General features: G+C 55.7%; 2 protein-coding genes across 2 annotated transcripts in view; both read right to left on the bottom strand.

Annotated features, from left to right (window-relative positions):
- Nucleotides 1-17,041, bottom strand: part of NSMCE1 (NSE1 homolog, SMC5-SMC6 complex component) — a 369,302-nt gene that overhangs the window by 236,989 nt on the left and 115,272 nt on the right. The gene's annotated exons all lie outside the window — the stretch shown is intronic.
- GTF3C1 (general transcription factor IIIC subunit 1) overlaps nucleotides 749-17,041 on the bottom strand; it is an 86,567-nt gene continuing 70,274 nt past the window's right edge. The window contains exons 30-37 of the mRNA XM_050773877.1: nucleotides 12,440-12,612; nucleotides 10,815-11,102; nucleotides 10,000-10,259; nucleotides 5,386-5,666; nucleotides 4,467-4,983; nucleotides 3,692-3,743; nucleotides 2,443-2,635; nucleotides 749-1,698 (exon numbers count right to left, since the gene is read on the bottom strand). Coding sequence (XP_050629834.1) covers nucleotides 1,486-1,698; nucleotides 2,443-2,635; nucleotides 3,692-3,743; nucleotides 4,467-4,983; nucleotides 5,386-5,666; nucleotides 10,000-10,259; nucleotides 10,815-11,102; nucleotides 12,440-12,612 — 1,977 coding nt within the window. The 3' untranslated portion in view covers nucleotides 749-1,485. The remainder of the gene's footprint in view (nucleotides 1,699-2,442; nucleotides 2,636-3,691; nucleotides 3,744-4,466; nucleotides 4,984-5,385; nucleotides 5,667-9,999; nucleotides 10,260-10,814; nucleotides 11,103-12,439; nucleotides 12,613-17,041) is intronic.

The following is a 17,041-nucleotide window of genomic DNA, read 5'->3' as shown; positions in this document are numbered from 1 at the left end:
GGGACTCTCTCAGGACCCTGACTCCCAAGTCCCTGCCTTCGTCCCTCCCCACCCAGAAGTGTGGCCTAGAGTGACCAGGGCATCCCTCACAGAGGGAGGATGGAGACATAGGGTTGGAAGGTGGGTCAGGTCAGGGGTCCTAAGGGTACACGTTCCCCAGAGGGGACACTTTTCTAGGTGAGAGAAGCTGCAGGTGGGTGTGAGACACAGCTGGCCAGGGCGGGGCCCATCCCACCTAGAGGGAGCAGCCTCTGCTCTGCACTCCGACTGCCACAGGCAGGAAGCTAAGTCCATTGTTACTGGAACTTTCCATTTTAAGAGAAGACATCTGAATTTTTTTTTTAAATGTGAACTCTACATTTTAAAAATGTTGGCAACTAACTTAAAACAATGTAACAATGTGAGCTCAAGAGAACTTCAAGGTGCCAGACCCACCCGCAGGCCCTGCCGCCGGCACCAGCTGTGCTGAGCCGAGCTGATCATGGGCCTGGCACTGGGCTGGGAGCTGCTCTGTGGGGACGGGCCTGGGACCAGCTGAGAAGGCGGCGAGGGAGCCGCCTGTGCCCCTCTCCATCCTGGAGGCCATGTCTCACCGCTGGCTGGGGCCAGGCAGGGCTGCCGAGCTTAGGATCAGGGCCTCCCTCTTCCTTTGGTTTCAATGGGAACAGCCATTCCAGGTTGTTCTGCAGCCAAAGTAGGGAGTCCCCTAGGGGAGCCACTGATTCTTTAGGAAACACACAAAACAGAATGCATTTTACTTCCCTTTAATCAAAAAATAAATAAATACACTCCACAGGGACTTTTTTTTTTTAATGAGGAAAAAAGGTGAAAGAACAAAATAAACCAAACAAAACCCAAACCTCCAGGGACTCTTCATTTCCGGCCCGCAGGGAGTCACCAGCCAGGCCGAGGGACACGGACAGCCAGCCCAGCTGGGGCCTGCCAGGTGACTCGCAAGGTCGGAAAGGGAGCTGCTCTGCTCTGGGTGGTTCAGTCCCAGCCAGGGGTTGGAATGTCCTGCCTGCCGAGGGGCCACAGTCCCCGTGGGGACCCCCCAGCAGCAGCGCACACCAATCCCTATTCTGCAAGGCATATCCCACAAGGCCCTTCCTCTTGGTGGCACTTGGGCACTCAAGGAGCCAGGAGATCCTGCCAAGATGGCTGGAGTCTGGAATGTGAGGTGTGCACAGGCGGGGCGAACTCCGGAGACCCAGAGACAAGAAGCACCAACTCCCAGTGTGATGAGGCCAGTTCCCAAGGGGCAGGCCCAGAAGAGCCTGGGGGGCAGGCAGGTGGGGGAGCCCCTCTTTCCAGAGTTCCAGGACAGTGGGAAATGTGTCGGGCTGTGACTCTGGCCAGAGCACCTGTCCCCTGCGGCAGGAGGCTCGGCAGACCCAAGGCCGGGGCACAGTGGCGTCTGCCGAGCATCAGGCAGGAGTGGTGTGGCAGGTGGTGGCTGGGAGGGAGGGAACGCCCACAGGGGTCCTAGAGGTGGATCCACTTGTTCCAGTTGACCTCGTGGGGGAACACACGGCCCAGCCGGAGGGTACAGTCCAAGGTGGGCTCGTAGAAGGCCATGGGGCTCTCGTCCAGGCTGGAGGGCGCCTCCACCTCTTCCACCACGGGTGTGGAGAAGAGCGTGACGGCCCTCGGCTTTCTCAGCCAGCGCTTCCGGATGCAGCCGAGGGACTCCAGGCCCTGGAGACACCAGACACACCGGTTACAGCGGCACTACCCTCGCCTGCTTGATTTATTCTTCAAGCATTTAGGGAATGCTCTCTCTGTACGAGGAAACCACTTCCCAGAGCAGGGGGCACCTGAACTGGGCATGAGTCAAGTGGGGATGTACCAGGAGGGTTCAGGCAAAGGCCCTGGTGGGAGAGGCAGCGGCCTGAGTAGCATGTGTACAGCGCGGGCTGGAGCCACCACACTGAATCTCATTTGTGGAGGAGAGGCCTGCAGCGGGGGCTGCATCCCAGTGTCCTGTGAGCCAAGACTGGCTTCCAGGTGGGGTTCCGTTTGGCTCGCAGGGAATCTGACACTGAACTTCAAGCTCCTAGCTGCTGGAGGAGCTGGAGGCCCCAGGCGCACTGGGTCAACGGAGCACAGGGCAACTGTCAGCTGAGCAGGAAGCAGCCGCACCAGGGCGCAGCTGCTTGACCCGTAGGGCCCTGCGGACTCATGAGTTAGTGACCCCCGGCACAGAGAAAGCACAGAGACAAGCACCGGGCACCCCCTCTTCCAGCCTGGCCAGCAGCATGGAGCTGGTGAAGGACACCGAGGGATGGCCTGAGAGGCAAGAGCCCAGGACAGGCTGGGGGAGGGGGTGCAGGCAAGCAGTATGGTGGTTCCGCATGCTGCCTGGGGCCTGAACATCACGGCCGGGCCATTGAGAACACCCAGCCGCCCCTACCCCCTGCTGAGCCTGGGAAGGCCCCATACCTGGAGCAGCTCCAGCACGGCGACGGGCTGCAGGACCCCCTGGTAGTGGCGCAGCAGGCAGTTCTCGGGGATGCCAGGCCTGGTCATGATGTGGTACAGCATGGCCTCCATCATACCCTTGCATACGGGCAGGTTCAGGTGGCCATCCACGACACGCCATGGCCGGCCGACGAAGCAGACGCTCTCACAGTCCCTGCAGGGGGAGGGCTTGGCATCAGGGCTTGGCAGGGGCAGGAGGGCAGCTTGTTCAGACAGAACACTGAGGCTCAGGGGTGTCCTGGGCCTGGCCCAGGTCACAGGGCTGAGACCAGCCGCCACCTCTTGTTCTCTGCTCTCCAAACTCCCCGCTTCTCTCCTGTCTGGACAGAGGGGCCCTTGACCGCCAGCTGGGTGGAACCATGACGTGGGGTCCTGCTCAGATGCAGCTGTAACTGAGGCTTCAGTGGGCCCACCCACGTTGGCAGGAGAGGGCCAAGAGTTGAGACTCCTGGACTTGCCAGCTCTCCTGGCAGCCCGGGCAGCAGCTACCTCCAGGCTGTGGCGAAGCTCACAGGACCATGACCCTGAAGCTCTGCCCCACACCATGTGCAGAGTTCCAGGAACGCTTTCCTTGAAACAGACGTTTCTGCTACTAAACCAGGGACTGAACAGCCACCCGGGGCCCAGGAGTGGGGCGGACGCAGAAGAGCTGGACACCTGGCTCTTATCGCTACGGCTGGGCCTTGGAGGAGCACACCTGAGCTCCTGAAAGCCAGGACACAGGGCACTCGGGCCCTCCCAGTCTGGGGTCAGCACACACACTCATGGGAGGCGCCCCCACCAGAGGGGCTTCTGTGGCCCCCTTGCTTCCTGTAACTGTGTGGCACAGTTGTCCCGGGGGCAGCTGGGCATTCAGGGTTTATCCCTCTGTGGCCCCTGGCTCATCTGCAGGAGCGGGTGAGGTGCCTGTGGGCCGTGAGGAGCCAGTGAAGTGCAGCTGATGGCACCAGGTATGGTTCTCCGCCAGCGCCCTGGGCATTCTGGAAGCGCAGCCCTTGTTCCAGGCCGACCTGGGCACTGCTGGTACTCAGCACGCCTGCTGCTCACCCACTGCGCCCCTCCAAGTACCCCTGCCGAGAACCACGGTGCTGGGCAGCCTGTCAGAGCTGGCACCTGGGGAAAGACCCTCAAAAACCCTCACACAAATCCTTACCCTCGGTCCCTGTCAAGAGCCCCACCCGAAGCCCTGGAGCCAGAACCCCACACCCACCTTTCCCGCGCTGCCTGGGAGATGCTGCCGGCTCCAAAACTCTCTGTGAGCCCTGAGGGAAGAGGAAGAGAATGAGAGAGACTCGGAAAGTCAGGGAAGCCATCTCTGCCTCCCCACGCTCAGCATGGCACCCAACATGAGCAGGGCACCTTGAGGCTCAGGGGATGAAGCATCAAAAAAAAGGACAACAATCATCTCACAGAGCAGCCACCTAGAGGTGCGGGGCCGGGGAGACCGCCACACACAGTGCCACATGCAAGCAGCGTCCCAGGCCCGGACAAGCCCCACAGCGGAGGAAGCCAGCGAACACCTCATTTTCTACCCAGAAGCCCTGACCACAAGGGTGGTGTAAACCCGAGGCAAAAACAGCCCAAAGAAAACAAAAACGCCCAGAGAAGCCACATGAGAAGGCTGCTGCTGATGGCAGACGTGCAGGACAGGAAAGGGCGTGCTGCCACCCGAGCAAGGCGAGACCTCCATGCCGTCACTGCCCCACAGCGGCCGCTGCAGCACACACGCTGGCCCCACCGCCTGAGCTCCCGCTCCAGAACTCACAGCGCTGCCTGGGGGTGTGGGAGGCCCGCGCTCCCCGGGAAATGCATTTACAGGCAGCATCCTCCCCCGTTGGGGCTCAGGCTCCGAGAAGCTGAAGTCAAGCCCCTTTTGTGTCAGTGGCAGCTCCCCTATCCCGGAGGAAGGCGTGGGGCCCATCAGGGCGGAGGGGAGGGAAAGCGCGGGTGCGGTGAGGTGGGGTGGGGGACAAGGCGCACGGTACCTCTGGGGTCTTCAGAGCCCTCTGGAGGCTGCGCCTGGCCACTCAGCTGCTCTTGGCCTGGGGAACTGAACTCTCCGACACCCTCTTGGTCTTCCCGTGCTGCCCCTGCTGCAGCGGTGTCTTCAAGAGCTGGGGGTGAAGATGGGGCCTGGGCTTCTGCCCCGTCTTCAGCTCTGGGCCCAAGGCTGGGGGCCAAGTTTGAGTCCTGGAGTACCGGCCTCTTGGCAGGGGTCATCTGGGTGCTCTCAGTGTCGGTCTCCCCATTCTCACTGGCCCAGCTGGCACGCCTCTTGGTGCCCCGGGGGCTGTGAGAAGGAGGTGCTTGCCCCTCGAGGGGGCTGTCCTCGCTGGAAGACCCCTCCAGGGGTCTGGCCGGGGGGTCTTCTCTCTGAATGTCAACGTCCTCTCTGTCTTTCAGCCGCACTGAGTGCAGGAGCCAGGGCCAGGCAGAGCCCATGGCTACCAGGCGCGCGGTGTTGCCGCCGACCTCCAGCACCTGGTGCTGCTCCAGGAGGGCCTGGGGAGGCAGGAGACACAGGGGTCTGTGGGGAGCCCAGGATCCTCCACGCTGGTGACCTCTCGTCCCTGGCGGGTTGAGTGCCCTGAGCAGCCCAGGCTCGCGAGGCGGGCCTGGCTCCTAACCCTGGGGCTGCCCTTGCTAGCCCTGTGCCCTGGAGCAGCCTCTCTTCCTCTCTGGCCACTCGTGAACCACGTCAGCTGTGGTGCAGTTGTGGATTCACAACTGCACCCTCAAAGTGGATGTGAAATGCCCCAGTTTTCAAATGTTAATGACTAATTCAACGTTTAAAAAGAACGAAGCATGCTATGCCCCAAATCAAGCCCATCCTCAGTGTGCACCTGCCTTGGGAGCTGCAATTTCCGCTTCAGTGGTATCCGGCTAACCTAAGGCACAGCTCACCTGGACGCAATCTGCGAATGTCCTGGTGCGCCCACCACCTGCCTTCTCCAAGGCCGAGAACCGTCTGCGCAGCTCCTCCTTGTCAATCCCAAAACAACCCGTGGCTATAATGACTTCCAGGATCTCCAAGGCAGCAGTCAGGTCTTCGGGACTATACCCAGACAGCTCCAGCTGGAGGACAAACTCCTCCAAGCTGCAGGTGTTTTCCTGGGGCTTTATCAGCTTGGTGAACGTGTCAGGGAGGCAGGAGGTTCCCGCTGTTAGCTCTTCCAGAGGAGCAGCTGTGGGGACACGGAGGAAGATCAGAGGCAGCCCGACAGAGGCCCCCCTCCCCTGCCCAATGCACAGGCCACACTCAGGAAAGGCATGCTCCAGCACCAACTCACTGCTTCCCCGACAGCCACAGGGGTCACCTGCTGGGCGGACAGGCTGGGCCCCTGGCAGTCAGGCTCCTGATCCGCGACCCTGAGCCTCTGACTACAGCTGACTGGATTTCTCCTGGCCACTATGATTCTCCTGCTCAAGACGTAAAGTGAAGGGCACAGAGGCTGAGGACTGGGGTTCGAAAACTGTAAAGCCCAGTGCTCTGAGGGGGAGTCCCTGACCAGGGCTGGCCTGGTCCCATCCCTTCCTGCTGCTCAAGTGCCCACTGTTCCTTAGACCCTGTGAGATACTCCAGGCCCCTTCTACACACCCCACTTTTGCCTACACTAGCCAGAGCTGGCTTCTGTCACTTCCTATGGAATATGTCTCTGCTAAGGCCATAATCAATAGGTTATCACTACATTTTTGCCCAGTCCAAACTCCAGACAAAGTACAGAATTCTAACTGTGGTTATGAAACATAGAGTGAATACCATCAACTTCAACAACGCACCTCACTTTATTGTGCTTCACGGATATTGTTTTTTGGGTTTTTTACATACTGAAGGCTTGTGGCAAGTCTGCGCCAAGAGAGTCTACAGGCACCACTTTCTCAACACCGTGTGCTCGATTTGTGTCTGTCATGCTTGGGAATTCTCATATTTCATCTTTTTCATGATTATCATATCTGTGACAGTGGCCTGTGATCAGTGACCTTTGTCCTTACTATTGTCACTGTTTAGGGGCGCCACAAACCACGCCCACATACGACAGCAAACTTAATTGATAAATGTCATGTGTGTTCTGACAACTCCAGGGACCAGCCATTCCCCACTTTCCTCCCTCTCCTGGGACTCCCTATTCCTGAGACACAACAATATCGAAGTCAGGTTGGCTGGGCGCGGAGGCTTACGCCTCCAGGATTACACGCCTGTAATCCCAGCACTTTGGGAGGCTGAGGTGGGCGGATCACGAGGTCAGGAGATCGAGACCATCCTGGCTAACATGGCGAAACCCCATCTCTACTAAAAAATACAAAAAATTAGCTGGGCGCGGTGGCAGGCGCCTGTAGTCCCAGCTACTTGGGAGGCGGAGGCAGGAGAATGGCGTGAACCTGGGAGGTGGAGCTTGCAGTGAGCTGAGATCCGGCCACTGCACTCCAGCCTGGGCGACAGAGCGAGACTCCATCTCAAAAAAAAAAAAAAATTGACGTCAGGCCAGTTAATAACCTTACAATGGCCCCTCTGTGTTCAAGTGAAAGGGAGAGTTGGACATCTCTCACTTTACATCAAAAGCTAGAAAATATCAGGCTTTGCGAGGAAAGCATGGTGACAGCCAGGACAGCCGAAAGCTGGGCCTCTTGTGCCGAAGTTAGTCAAAGTTGTGAGGGCAAAGGAAAAGTTCTTGAAGGAAATGAAAAGCGTTACTCCAGGGAACACACGAACAATAATAAAGCAAAACAGCCTTGTTGCTGATATGGAGAAAGTTTCAGCGGTCTGGATAGATGAAACCAGTCACAACCTTCCCTTAAGCCAAAGCCTAATCCAGCGCAAGGCCCTAACTCTCTTTAATTCTGTGAGGGCTGAGAGAGGTGAGGAAGATGCAGAAGAAAAGCTGGAAGCTAGCAGAGGTTGGTTCATGTAGTTTAAGGAAAGAAGCCGTCTCCGTAACATAAAAGTGCAAGGTGAAGCACCAAGTGCTGCTGGAGAAGCTGCAGCAAGTTCTCCAGAAGCTCTAGCTAGCTGAGATCAGCGATGAAGGTGGATACACTAAACAGATTTTCAATGTACACAAAACAGCTTTATATTGAAGATGCCATCTAGGACTTTCGTGGCTACAAAGGAAAAGGCAAGGCCTGGTTTCAAGGCTTCAAACGACAGCCCACTCTCGATAGGAAGTAATGTAGCTGGTGACTTTAAGTTGAAGCCAGTGCCCATTTCCCATCCCCAAATTCTGAGGGAAGAGAATTATGCTAAATCTATTCTGCCTGTGCTCTATAAACAGAACCACAAAGCTGGATGACAGCACGTCTGTTTACAATGTGGCTTACTAAATATTTTAAGCCCACTGTAGAGACCTACTGCTCAGACAAAAAAGATTGCTTTCAAAATGGTATGCTGATTAATGATGCCCCTGGTCATGCATGAGCTCTGATGGAGATGTTCAAGGAGATGAATGTTGTTTTCATGCCTGCTAACACAACATCCATTCTGTACCCCATCGATCAAGGAGTTATTTCACTTTCAAGTCTCATTATTTAAGAAATACATTTGATGGCTGGACACAGTGGCTCATGCCTGTAATCCCAGCACTTTGGGAGACTAAGGTGGGTGGATCACCTGAGGGCAGGAGTTCAAGACCAGCCTGCCCAACATGGTAAAACACCGTCTCTACTAAAAATACAAAAATTAGCCGGGTGTGGTGGTGGGTGCCTGTAATTCCAGCTACTCGGGAAGCTGAGATAGGAGAATCACTTGAACCTGGGAGGTAGAGGTTGCAGTGAACTGAGATCATACCACTGCACTCCAGTCCAGGTGACAAGAGTGAAACTCTGTCTCAAAAAAGAAAGAAATTCATTTCGTAAGGCTATGGCTACTATAGTGATTCCTCTGATGGATCTGGACAAAGTAAACTGAAAATCTTCTGGAAAGGAGTCACCATTCTAGATGCCATTAAGAACATTTGTGATTCATGGGAGGTGGTCAAAATACCAACATCAACAGGAGTTTGGAAAAAGTTGATTCCCACCCTCATGGATGACTTTGAGGGGTTCAAGTCTTCAGCAGAGGAAGTAACTGCAGATGCAGTGGAAAAAACAAGAGAACTAGAGGCAGAGTCTGAAGATGGGATGGAATTGCTGCAATCTCAGGATCAAACTTGAACAGATGAGGACTTGCTTCTTATAGACGAGCAAAGAAGGTGGTTTCTTGAGTTTCTTGACATAGAATCTACTCCTGGTAAAGACGCTGAGAACATCGTTGAAATGGCAACAAAGGACTTAGAATATTACATAAACTAGGTCTGGTATGGTAGCTCACGCCTGTTGTCCCACCCCTTTGGGAGGCCATGGCGGGAGGATCCCTTGAGGCCTGAGACCAGCCTGGGCAACAGAGCAAGGCCCTGTCTCTACAAAAAATTTAAAAAGTAGCTGGCTGTGGTGGCACATGCCTATAGTCCAAGCTACTTAGGAGACTGAGGCAGGAGGATGACCTGAGCCCAGGAGCTAGAGATGACCGTGAGCTATCATTGTGCCGCTGTACTCCAGCCTAAGCAACAGAGCAAGACCCTGTCTCTAAAAAATAGGCTTGGTGTGGTGGCTCCCATCTGTAATCCCATCACTCTGGGAGGCGGAGGCGGGAAGATCACTTAAGGCCAGGAGTTAGGGACCAGCCCGGGCAACATAGTGAGTCCCCGTCTCAATCATTTCAAATAAATAAATAAAAATAAAAAGTAAAGTTTCAAAGGTCATCAATAGAACTAAAATAGTGTCAAAATTGGAAGTAAAGGAGGCAGGAGATCATGAATGTGAGTGGAATACTCATCTTTCCCAGCAACGGGTCAAAAGATAATACCTAAAAGGTTCCTAAGAGCGCACACTTTACTAAGCACCAGGAGACTAGAGCCCCGTGGCCCCCCGGGGAGAGTGGGCGGGGTGGGGAGGCAGGGGTGCTCTGCTCTTCCTTGTGAGCCCGCCTGGGTGACTGCTGGTGCCTGCGGCACAGCTGTGACTAAAAGACAGCGGTGGTGTGGGGAGCTCTCCCACAAAGGTGTGGGCACGGCACCGGCACCTGGGGAAGGTGTCCCTTGAGTCGGCTGCAAGGATGGAGTGTGTTTTTCTGTGTGTCCTGTGGCTGCACGCCTGGCCTGGGGAGCCTGAAGGTCTAGGTCTCAGGCCAGGCCTCAGGGTCCTCCTGGATGATGGCAAGGCTGGGCCCTCCCCCAGCACCAGCGGGAGCACTCACCAGCGGGCCTGAGCCGGGCAAGGCCGGGCCCCCCCTCAGCACCAGCAGGAGCACTCATCAGCGGGCCTGAGCCAGGCAAGGCCGGGCCCTCCCCCAGCACCAGCGGGAGCACTCACCAGCGGGCCTGAGCCGGGCAAGGCCGGGCCCCCCCTCAGCACCAGCAGGAGCACTCATCAGCGGGCCTGAGCCAGGCAAGGCCGGGCCCTCCCCCAGCACCAGCGGGAGCACTCACCAGCGGGCCTGAGCCGGGCAAGGCCGGGCCCCCCCTCAGCACCAGCGGGAGCACTCACCAGCGGGCCTGAGCCGGGCGGGCACAGGGCTGCAGCGGAGCTGGAACTTCATCTGGCAGGAGTTGACCACTATGCTGTCATTGGGATTGAGGTTGCGGGTGCTGACAATGCCGGGGGAGTAGTAGCCCCTCATCAGCAGGTAGTTAGTGTGGGAGGCCTGCGCAGGTTTCACCTCCATGCTCCGGCGCTTGCCCCCTATGCCTTCGTCCAAGTCATCCTCTTCATCCTCGTCATCCTCCAGGCTGCCATCCTTCCCCAAGCTAGAAGAAAATTGCGACCTGGATACCCAAGCACAGGCCAGCCAGCTACTACTGTAGCCTCTCCCCTCCCTCGAAAGGCCTTTGTGGCCGGGCCTCAGCAGTGGCCCCAGCAGCTGGCTGTGCTTCATTACCAAGGCTGGTGTGGACGGCTGCCCCAGATCCATCCCCTTTCCCACCTTCCCGTGCAACGCGCTCACCCCTTGTCACATATCTGCGTCTCTGTGGGGACTGTTCCTCTTGCCCGTCTCTCAGTCCAGAAAACACCCACTTCCCCAGGAATCCCCAGTTCTGGTGCACGGCCCTCAGGACCAGTCCTCCCTTCTCTTCCCTGCGCCCCCCGCCCCGCTGTGCTGCATCCTTCTCTTTGGCCGATTCCCATAACACCTGGGAGGCGTCAGCAGAGGACGCCTTGGACACTGGCCTATAATCCCCAGTCACTCATCTGCAACGCCCATCCTGCAAGCTCCCAGAAGGCACTACCAACCCCTGCCGGTCTGTGTCTGGCCAATGCCTAGCACGTGGCCAGACCTGATGCTGCGGACGCCGGGCTCTTACCTTTTGATGACCTCATTCTCCACCATTGAGCTATCTACCACGATGATCTGCTCCGGGATCCTGACATCCACGGAAATAAGGCCCAGAGAGAAGAGGGTCAGGACGGCCACACAATTTCCTCCAGGGCCGTCCAGTGAAAAGGCCACCATGTCATTTGTGGGCTCATTATTATCCTGGTCTTTGAAAGAGAAACGATCAGGCTGGTCCAACTTGCCGGCAGCCCGCATTCTGTCCAAAAACTGGAATGACTCCGTGCAGATGGTGCTTGGAAATCGCCACGTAAAAATCCTACACAGACAAAAAGGAAGGGCCTGACTGAGGGTCGGCCGTGGGAAGCCATCATTTGGACAGGCTATGAGCACGTCAAATCATTATGATGAGAACTAAGCAAAACGCCCCACTTCTCCCCTAAAGCTCTCCGTCCCATCCCAAATGAAGGCGCTGTGTTCCCACCTAGCGGTGTTTGTGTCTCTCTTCCCCGCCAGCCTGAGTACCTTCCACGCAGAGTACCGTCTCCTCGTCTAATTCAATGTGGCCTCACCTGGCGCTCCAGGAGGGCGCTGGCAGGCTCACCTCACAGGCACTCACTGTACACAGCTGCTGAACTAGGGATGGTGAGCATGCTTTCTGTAATAATAGTCCCTGCACAAAGCCAGCCCTGGTCTCACACGTGTGCCCAAGCTGTCTCCATGCAGCGCCTGGTGAGTCACTTCCCCGGCTCTGTCCAGAGAGCAACATTCCACGACCCTGCTACCAGGGTCAGAGGGAGGGACCCAAAAGGCCTTCCTTGTCTGCTGACCACTGCCCTCGGTTCAGATGGGGACATGCGGTCAGAGCAGTGTGTCCGCGACAAATGGCCTTGTTGGACTTGGACATGTATCTTCTGCTGCCACACCTACTTCCCAGAGGCCTGAGGGTCATTCGGGGTGAGGGTTTGGGGAGGAGGAAGTGTCTGCCATCACGGGCAAGGGATGGTATCAAAGAACTGAAAGAAGATTCATGGTGCTGTCTCTGAGGATCTGACTGCAGCCCTGTGCAGACCTGAGGGTGGGCAAGGAGAACGGTGTGAAGAGGAAGCTGCCAAGGTGGCGCCTTGGGAATGTTCTCAGGGACTCTGCATGTGGTCAGGAGGCTGGTGGTACAATGCCCTCTGCGGCATGAAGCCACACTGCGTTTCAGGAAGGAGCCCCAGGAGGATGCCTGTCTGAATGCACCTCTGCACCCCAACCCCGCACCGGCTGCTGGTGCTGCGAATGGGCCCAGGAGACTTCCTGGGTCTCAGGGCTACGCGGAAGAGGGACTGAGGCTATGCTGGAACTGGAGGGTGAACTTCCAGCTGGGCCAATTATTAAATTCAAAACCGATTTCACTCCATCTGATGGGAGAAATGGAAACAAACCACCTGCAAAATGGCACCACCACCAACACAAAGATGCTGCTAGCACTCACTTGATCCCCACACCAGGTAGGAGGAGAGGGGCTGCAGGAAACCCCAGAGCCTGCGTGTTGCACATGAGGCTGCGAGGGGCCCCGGCTCCTACATGCTTTCATGGCCACGATGCTTCCTTTGCTCCTCTTTATGTGGCTCAACCTTGGAGTACCCAGGGCTCCTGACAGGTACTCACCTGTAGTAGGTCTGGGATAGCTGGTAGGACATTGGCACGAAGGGCAGGGCCCGGTTCTTCTTGGGGCCCAGCGTGTGGTTGACCCGGCGCCGGTTGACCAAGCTCCTCTTCTGGCACTCCATGAAGGCCTTCACGAGAACGTGGTCCTTGTACTCCCGATAGAGGCGAAAAGTCTGCAACACAGTGAGGCAAGGGTGAGTAGGGTTCTCCAGCTGGCCAGGGAAAAGGCTGGGGTATGTAGAGGCAGAGGCTGTGGCTGATGCTTTATAGAGGAAGTGACCGATGGTGGGAGGCCCAGGCTGGCGTGTGTGTCAGTGTGTGTGTGAGTGTGTGTATGCGGGGGAGGGGTGCTGAGGAAGTCGGCAATCCCAATTCTCGGACCATCACATCACACTTCCAGAGACCACAAAGGGCAGGGAACTGATGAGACGGGGGCTATTCACTCCCAAGCCGACTTCTTTCGATGCAGACAGACGGAATCAACACAGAGTCATCTGGTCTACCACTCTGTCCCCTGGCCTCCCACCCAGCCATCAGCACGTCAGGTGGGCTCTACCTTCCAATGCACTGGGTTCATGCCACCTGCACTGGCCCATCTAATCATGCCACTGCTCTTTCTCACCACCGTCCCCAGCTGACTGGTCTCCCTCCTTCCCCACGTCACCTTCCCCCAACCCCTGACCATTCTCCATAGCAGCCAAAGTAATCCTTTGATGCCTACATCAGACCACACATTCCTGCCCTGCCTCAAAGCCCCCGAGGACTTCCCTCTGCAGATGTGACCACAACCAGGCCTTCACGACAAGGAGCCTGATGAGTGGGACCCTGGCCGCCCACCCGCCACTCTGGCCTCACCTCCCCCAACACCACCCTTTGCTCACTGCACCAGCCTCCTGGACCTTCTTACATTTCTTGAAAAAACCCAGGCATCCTACCTTGGGACCTTTGCCCTGCCGCTCCCCTAAATCTCTGCATGGCTGACTCCTCAACATTCAGGGCTCAGCCCAAATATTTCCCCTCAAATGACAAATCCTTCTCCATTCTCCTCCTCTGCGGTCAACTGCCTTATATTATCCTGTTTTATTTTCTCCATAGCAGCTACCTGAAATGATCTCATCTGCTTACTCATTGTTTGGAAGTCCCAGGAGAACACAGATTCAACTCCTTTTTTTTTTTTTGAGCCAGGGTCTCACTGTTGCCCAGGCTAGAGTACTGTGGCACCAACATAGCTCACTGCAGCCTCAACCTCCTGGCTCAAGCGGTCCTCCTGCTTCAGCCTCCTGGGTAGGCAGGACTACAGGCACTGTCTGGTTAATTTTTGTATTTTTTGTAGAGATGGGGTTCTTGCCATGTTACCCAGGCTGGTCTTTAACTCCTGGCCTCAAGTGATCATCGTGCCTCAACCTCCCAAAGTGCTAGGATTACAGGCGTAAGCCACCATGCCTGGCCTAGATTCAGCTCTTGCTGCTGCCACCCCAGTGCCTAGGCGGAAGGAAGTGCCTCTGCTGAACACACCATGGGGACTTCATGGCTCAGCCTGCTAAGTCTTGTGGACCTGGGCCCCACCTAGTGGATGAGCACCTCAAAGGACTGTGCGGTCAGCAGAGTCTCTGTTACTCCAAGCTTCTGCAAAGGGCAAGCAACGATCTGTTCCTGAGTATCCAGCATCTGCCAGCCTCTGAGAGAGCTCCTACAGGACTGTCTCCTCAAAAGTGCTGGCTGAGAAAAATCCCTATCATGGTCTAAAGATTTTAGGCACTGCCTCCAGGACCTCGAGTGACAGAGAAGACTGAGGCACACGGACTTTAAGTGATCCTCAGGTCACACTGTCAGGCAGGGGTGGGTCAGAGAAGAGAAGAGCAACCTCACCACTGCACCTTACTTCCAGCGGAGGGACACAAGGCGACCGGGGACCAGTGCAGTGGTCAGCTGGGGCTCTGAGGCAGCACTCAGGTATTCCCTGGAGCATGTCTGCCTGAAGCCTGTGCAACTCTGCTTCCCCAAACAGCACCTGTGCGCCAGTCCTGGGCATGCAGACCATCAGGCCTTATGGAGAAACACTCTCCATGTAGTGGACGAGAGAAGCTGGGAGTGGCCATTACACCATCATCCTTCCCTACAGCACTGGAAGGAAGCTGCATCTCACTCCTTGTGACAAGCCTTCTGTGCCTTTGATCTTCTGTTCCACTGGAATATAACTAGCGAATGGGTGTATTCCCACACAACAGGATAGGAGCGCTCAGGCCATGTGTGGTGAGTTGGGGGCTGTGGTCCACCCACTCACATTTCTAAGAGGCTGGGTTGTCACAGGCACAGTGAGCCCACCTGCAGCCTTCCACTGGCTTCCTGGAACCTTGAGGGGAGCCTCGCGGGGTCCCCTATGGGGCTCTGACTTTGCTGTTGGCCTTCTAGTCCTCACTCAGGAGTCACTGAAGAAGTCACTAAAGAAGTGTCCTGTTTCCTGCTCAGGGAGAGAGGCCATGCAGGCCGGTGGTCTTTCTAAGGTGACTTTCCATGCCCCTGGGGGTTGAGGCAGAGTGACTAGGCCTTCAGTACCAAACATCAGAGCCCAGGTGCCACCTGGAGATGGAACTGGAGGAAAAAGCAGTGGGATAATATTGGGGACAGGCCTGGCTGGAAGGCAGGGGGCCCAGCTTTTGCCACTGGGGCTGGGCTTTCTTGTTTGGAGGTGGGACACAGTGGGAAGGATCCCCAAAGTCCCCTCCAGCTCTGAGCCACTAATGAGCAGGACAGCTGGAAGGCCCACCCTACAGCGAGAAGTCGGAAATTTGGACTCCTATGTGTAATGTTCGAAAAAACATTTTTTGAAAAAAATAATTGTGTTTTCCTTTTAAACAAGTGTGAGACCAATAAAATGCGGTCTGTGGACTGTTTATTTGGAACTTCACCTGATAACTATTTATTCTTTTCTCTGCAAGTTCAGGTTCAGACAGGGTTTTGCTTTCATCTACAAAATGCTGGGGTGGCAGAGGGGTGCATGGCACAGACGCTAGCCTTCCACTCCAAATGTGTACACCTGACCATAAGTGTAAAACAGGCCCGAGGAAATAAAACATGGGGTTCAAGGGATGCACGGCAAGGGTATGGAAGACATTTCTTGGACGTCTCGGATTGATGGTCCTACGTGTCCCTGCAGGAGGCACAGAGAACCTCCAGGTGGTGATGAAAACAGGAGAAATCAAATGCACACTCAGTCTTGGGTGTGCTGAGGCCTGGCCATGGCTGTTAAAGACTAGGGCCTGGGTGCTGCTCTGAAGCAGGGCATTCAAGCCCAGCCTGGCATTTTCGTGAACCAGCTCCATTTCCCTGTCCTCCCTGCCCTGCTGTGGCCAAAGTAACAAGCACGTGCAGCGCCCCAGCAGGGTCGACACTGCTGTTTCTGCAAGGGTGGCCCGTGGGCCCCTTCGGGACTGGGGGAGGGATGGCACACTCTTATCAGGGCCCCACTCCACTGCTCCTGACTGTAGTCTCTGAGGACAGGGCTTGGGCTCCACATGCTACGAGATCTCTCTGTGGACTCTGAGGCGCCCTGATGATCAGGTCCTCACCCAGCTGAATTCATCAGCGGGACTAGGAAAGTCCCTTTGTTTCCTCATTCTTTTTTCCCCTCATACTCCAAATCAGGTAACTTGTTAATGTAAGCCAGGAGCAGATTTTTAGGGTTAGTGATTAAATACAAAATGAATGGGTCCTCCTTAGAATTTCCTTTTGTGATGACTTGGGGGAGAACGAGACCCTGGGTGGCACTGGCTGGGGCCCCTCAGCACCTCTCTGTTGGGGTCTTGGGTGATGACTGACTGAGCTATGTGGTCTCGGGCGTGTGATTTAACTTCTCTGAACCTCAAGTGCCCACATTTGTATAAGAGTAGTAAGACCACTGACTTCCTGGGCTCCACGGGGGGTTCAATGTGATTTCTCTTCCTCACTCTCATCTTCCTTCAGCCGCAGCAGAGTGGCCAGGTGGACTTATGTCCTCGGGAGACAGATGACTCACTGCCCATGGGAGGGCAGCTTTCCCATCCAGTGACCTCCCACAACCAGAATATCTTGGCATTCCAAAGTGATGATTTGAAAAGCTACGCCGTACAGCTCAATTACTTTCTCAGGTCCTTTGCCATGCCTCATTTCCTCCCCTGCTTCATTTTCTGTCTTAAACGTAAGACTTAAAAACCTCAGCTCTGGGAGGGATGGTGGAGGTCACTGGATCCCATCCCCACGCTTTAAAAACTAGAGAGAGAGATGAGGAGAACCTGGCCAAGAGGTGCGAAGCTTCAGTTCTATGAGATGCTAAGCCCTGGAGGATCACAGCTTGGTAATGACAGGTGACAATCGATGCTGTACACTTGAAATGCACCAGGAGGAGAGAGCGCCAAGCGTGCTCACCACAACGAGAAAAGCTACTGTGTGGGGGGATGTATGTGCTAATTGGCTTGATTGTGGCGATTACTCTGCAATGTATACGTACATCAAATCCTTCAGTTGTATACCATAAACATACATAATAAACACAAATAAATACAAATAAAACAACGATAAAAAGATAAAGTTGAAAGGACGTGTGGGCCGGCATGTTGGGGGAAT

The sequence above is a fragment of the Macaca thibetana genome, chromosome 20 (assembly GCF_024542745.1).
Source record: "Macaca thibetana thibetana isolate TM-01 chromosome 20, ASM2454274v1, whole genome shotgun sequence".
Taxonomy (NCBI): domain Eukaryota; kingdom Metazoa; phylum Chordata; class Mammalia; order Primates; family Cercopithecidae; genus Macaca; species Macaca thibetana.
This window is presented reverse-complemented; position numbering and strand designations above follow the sequence as displayed.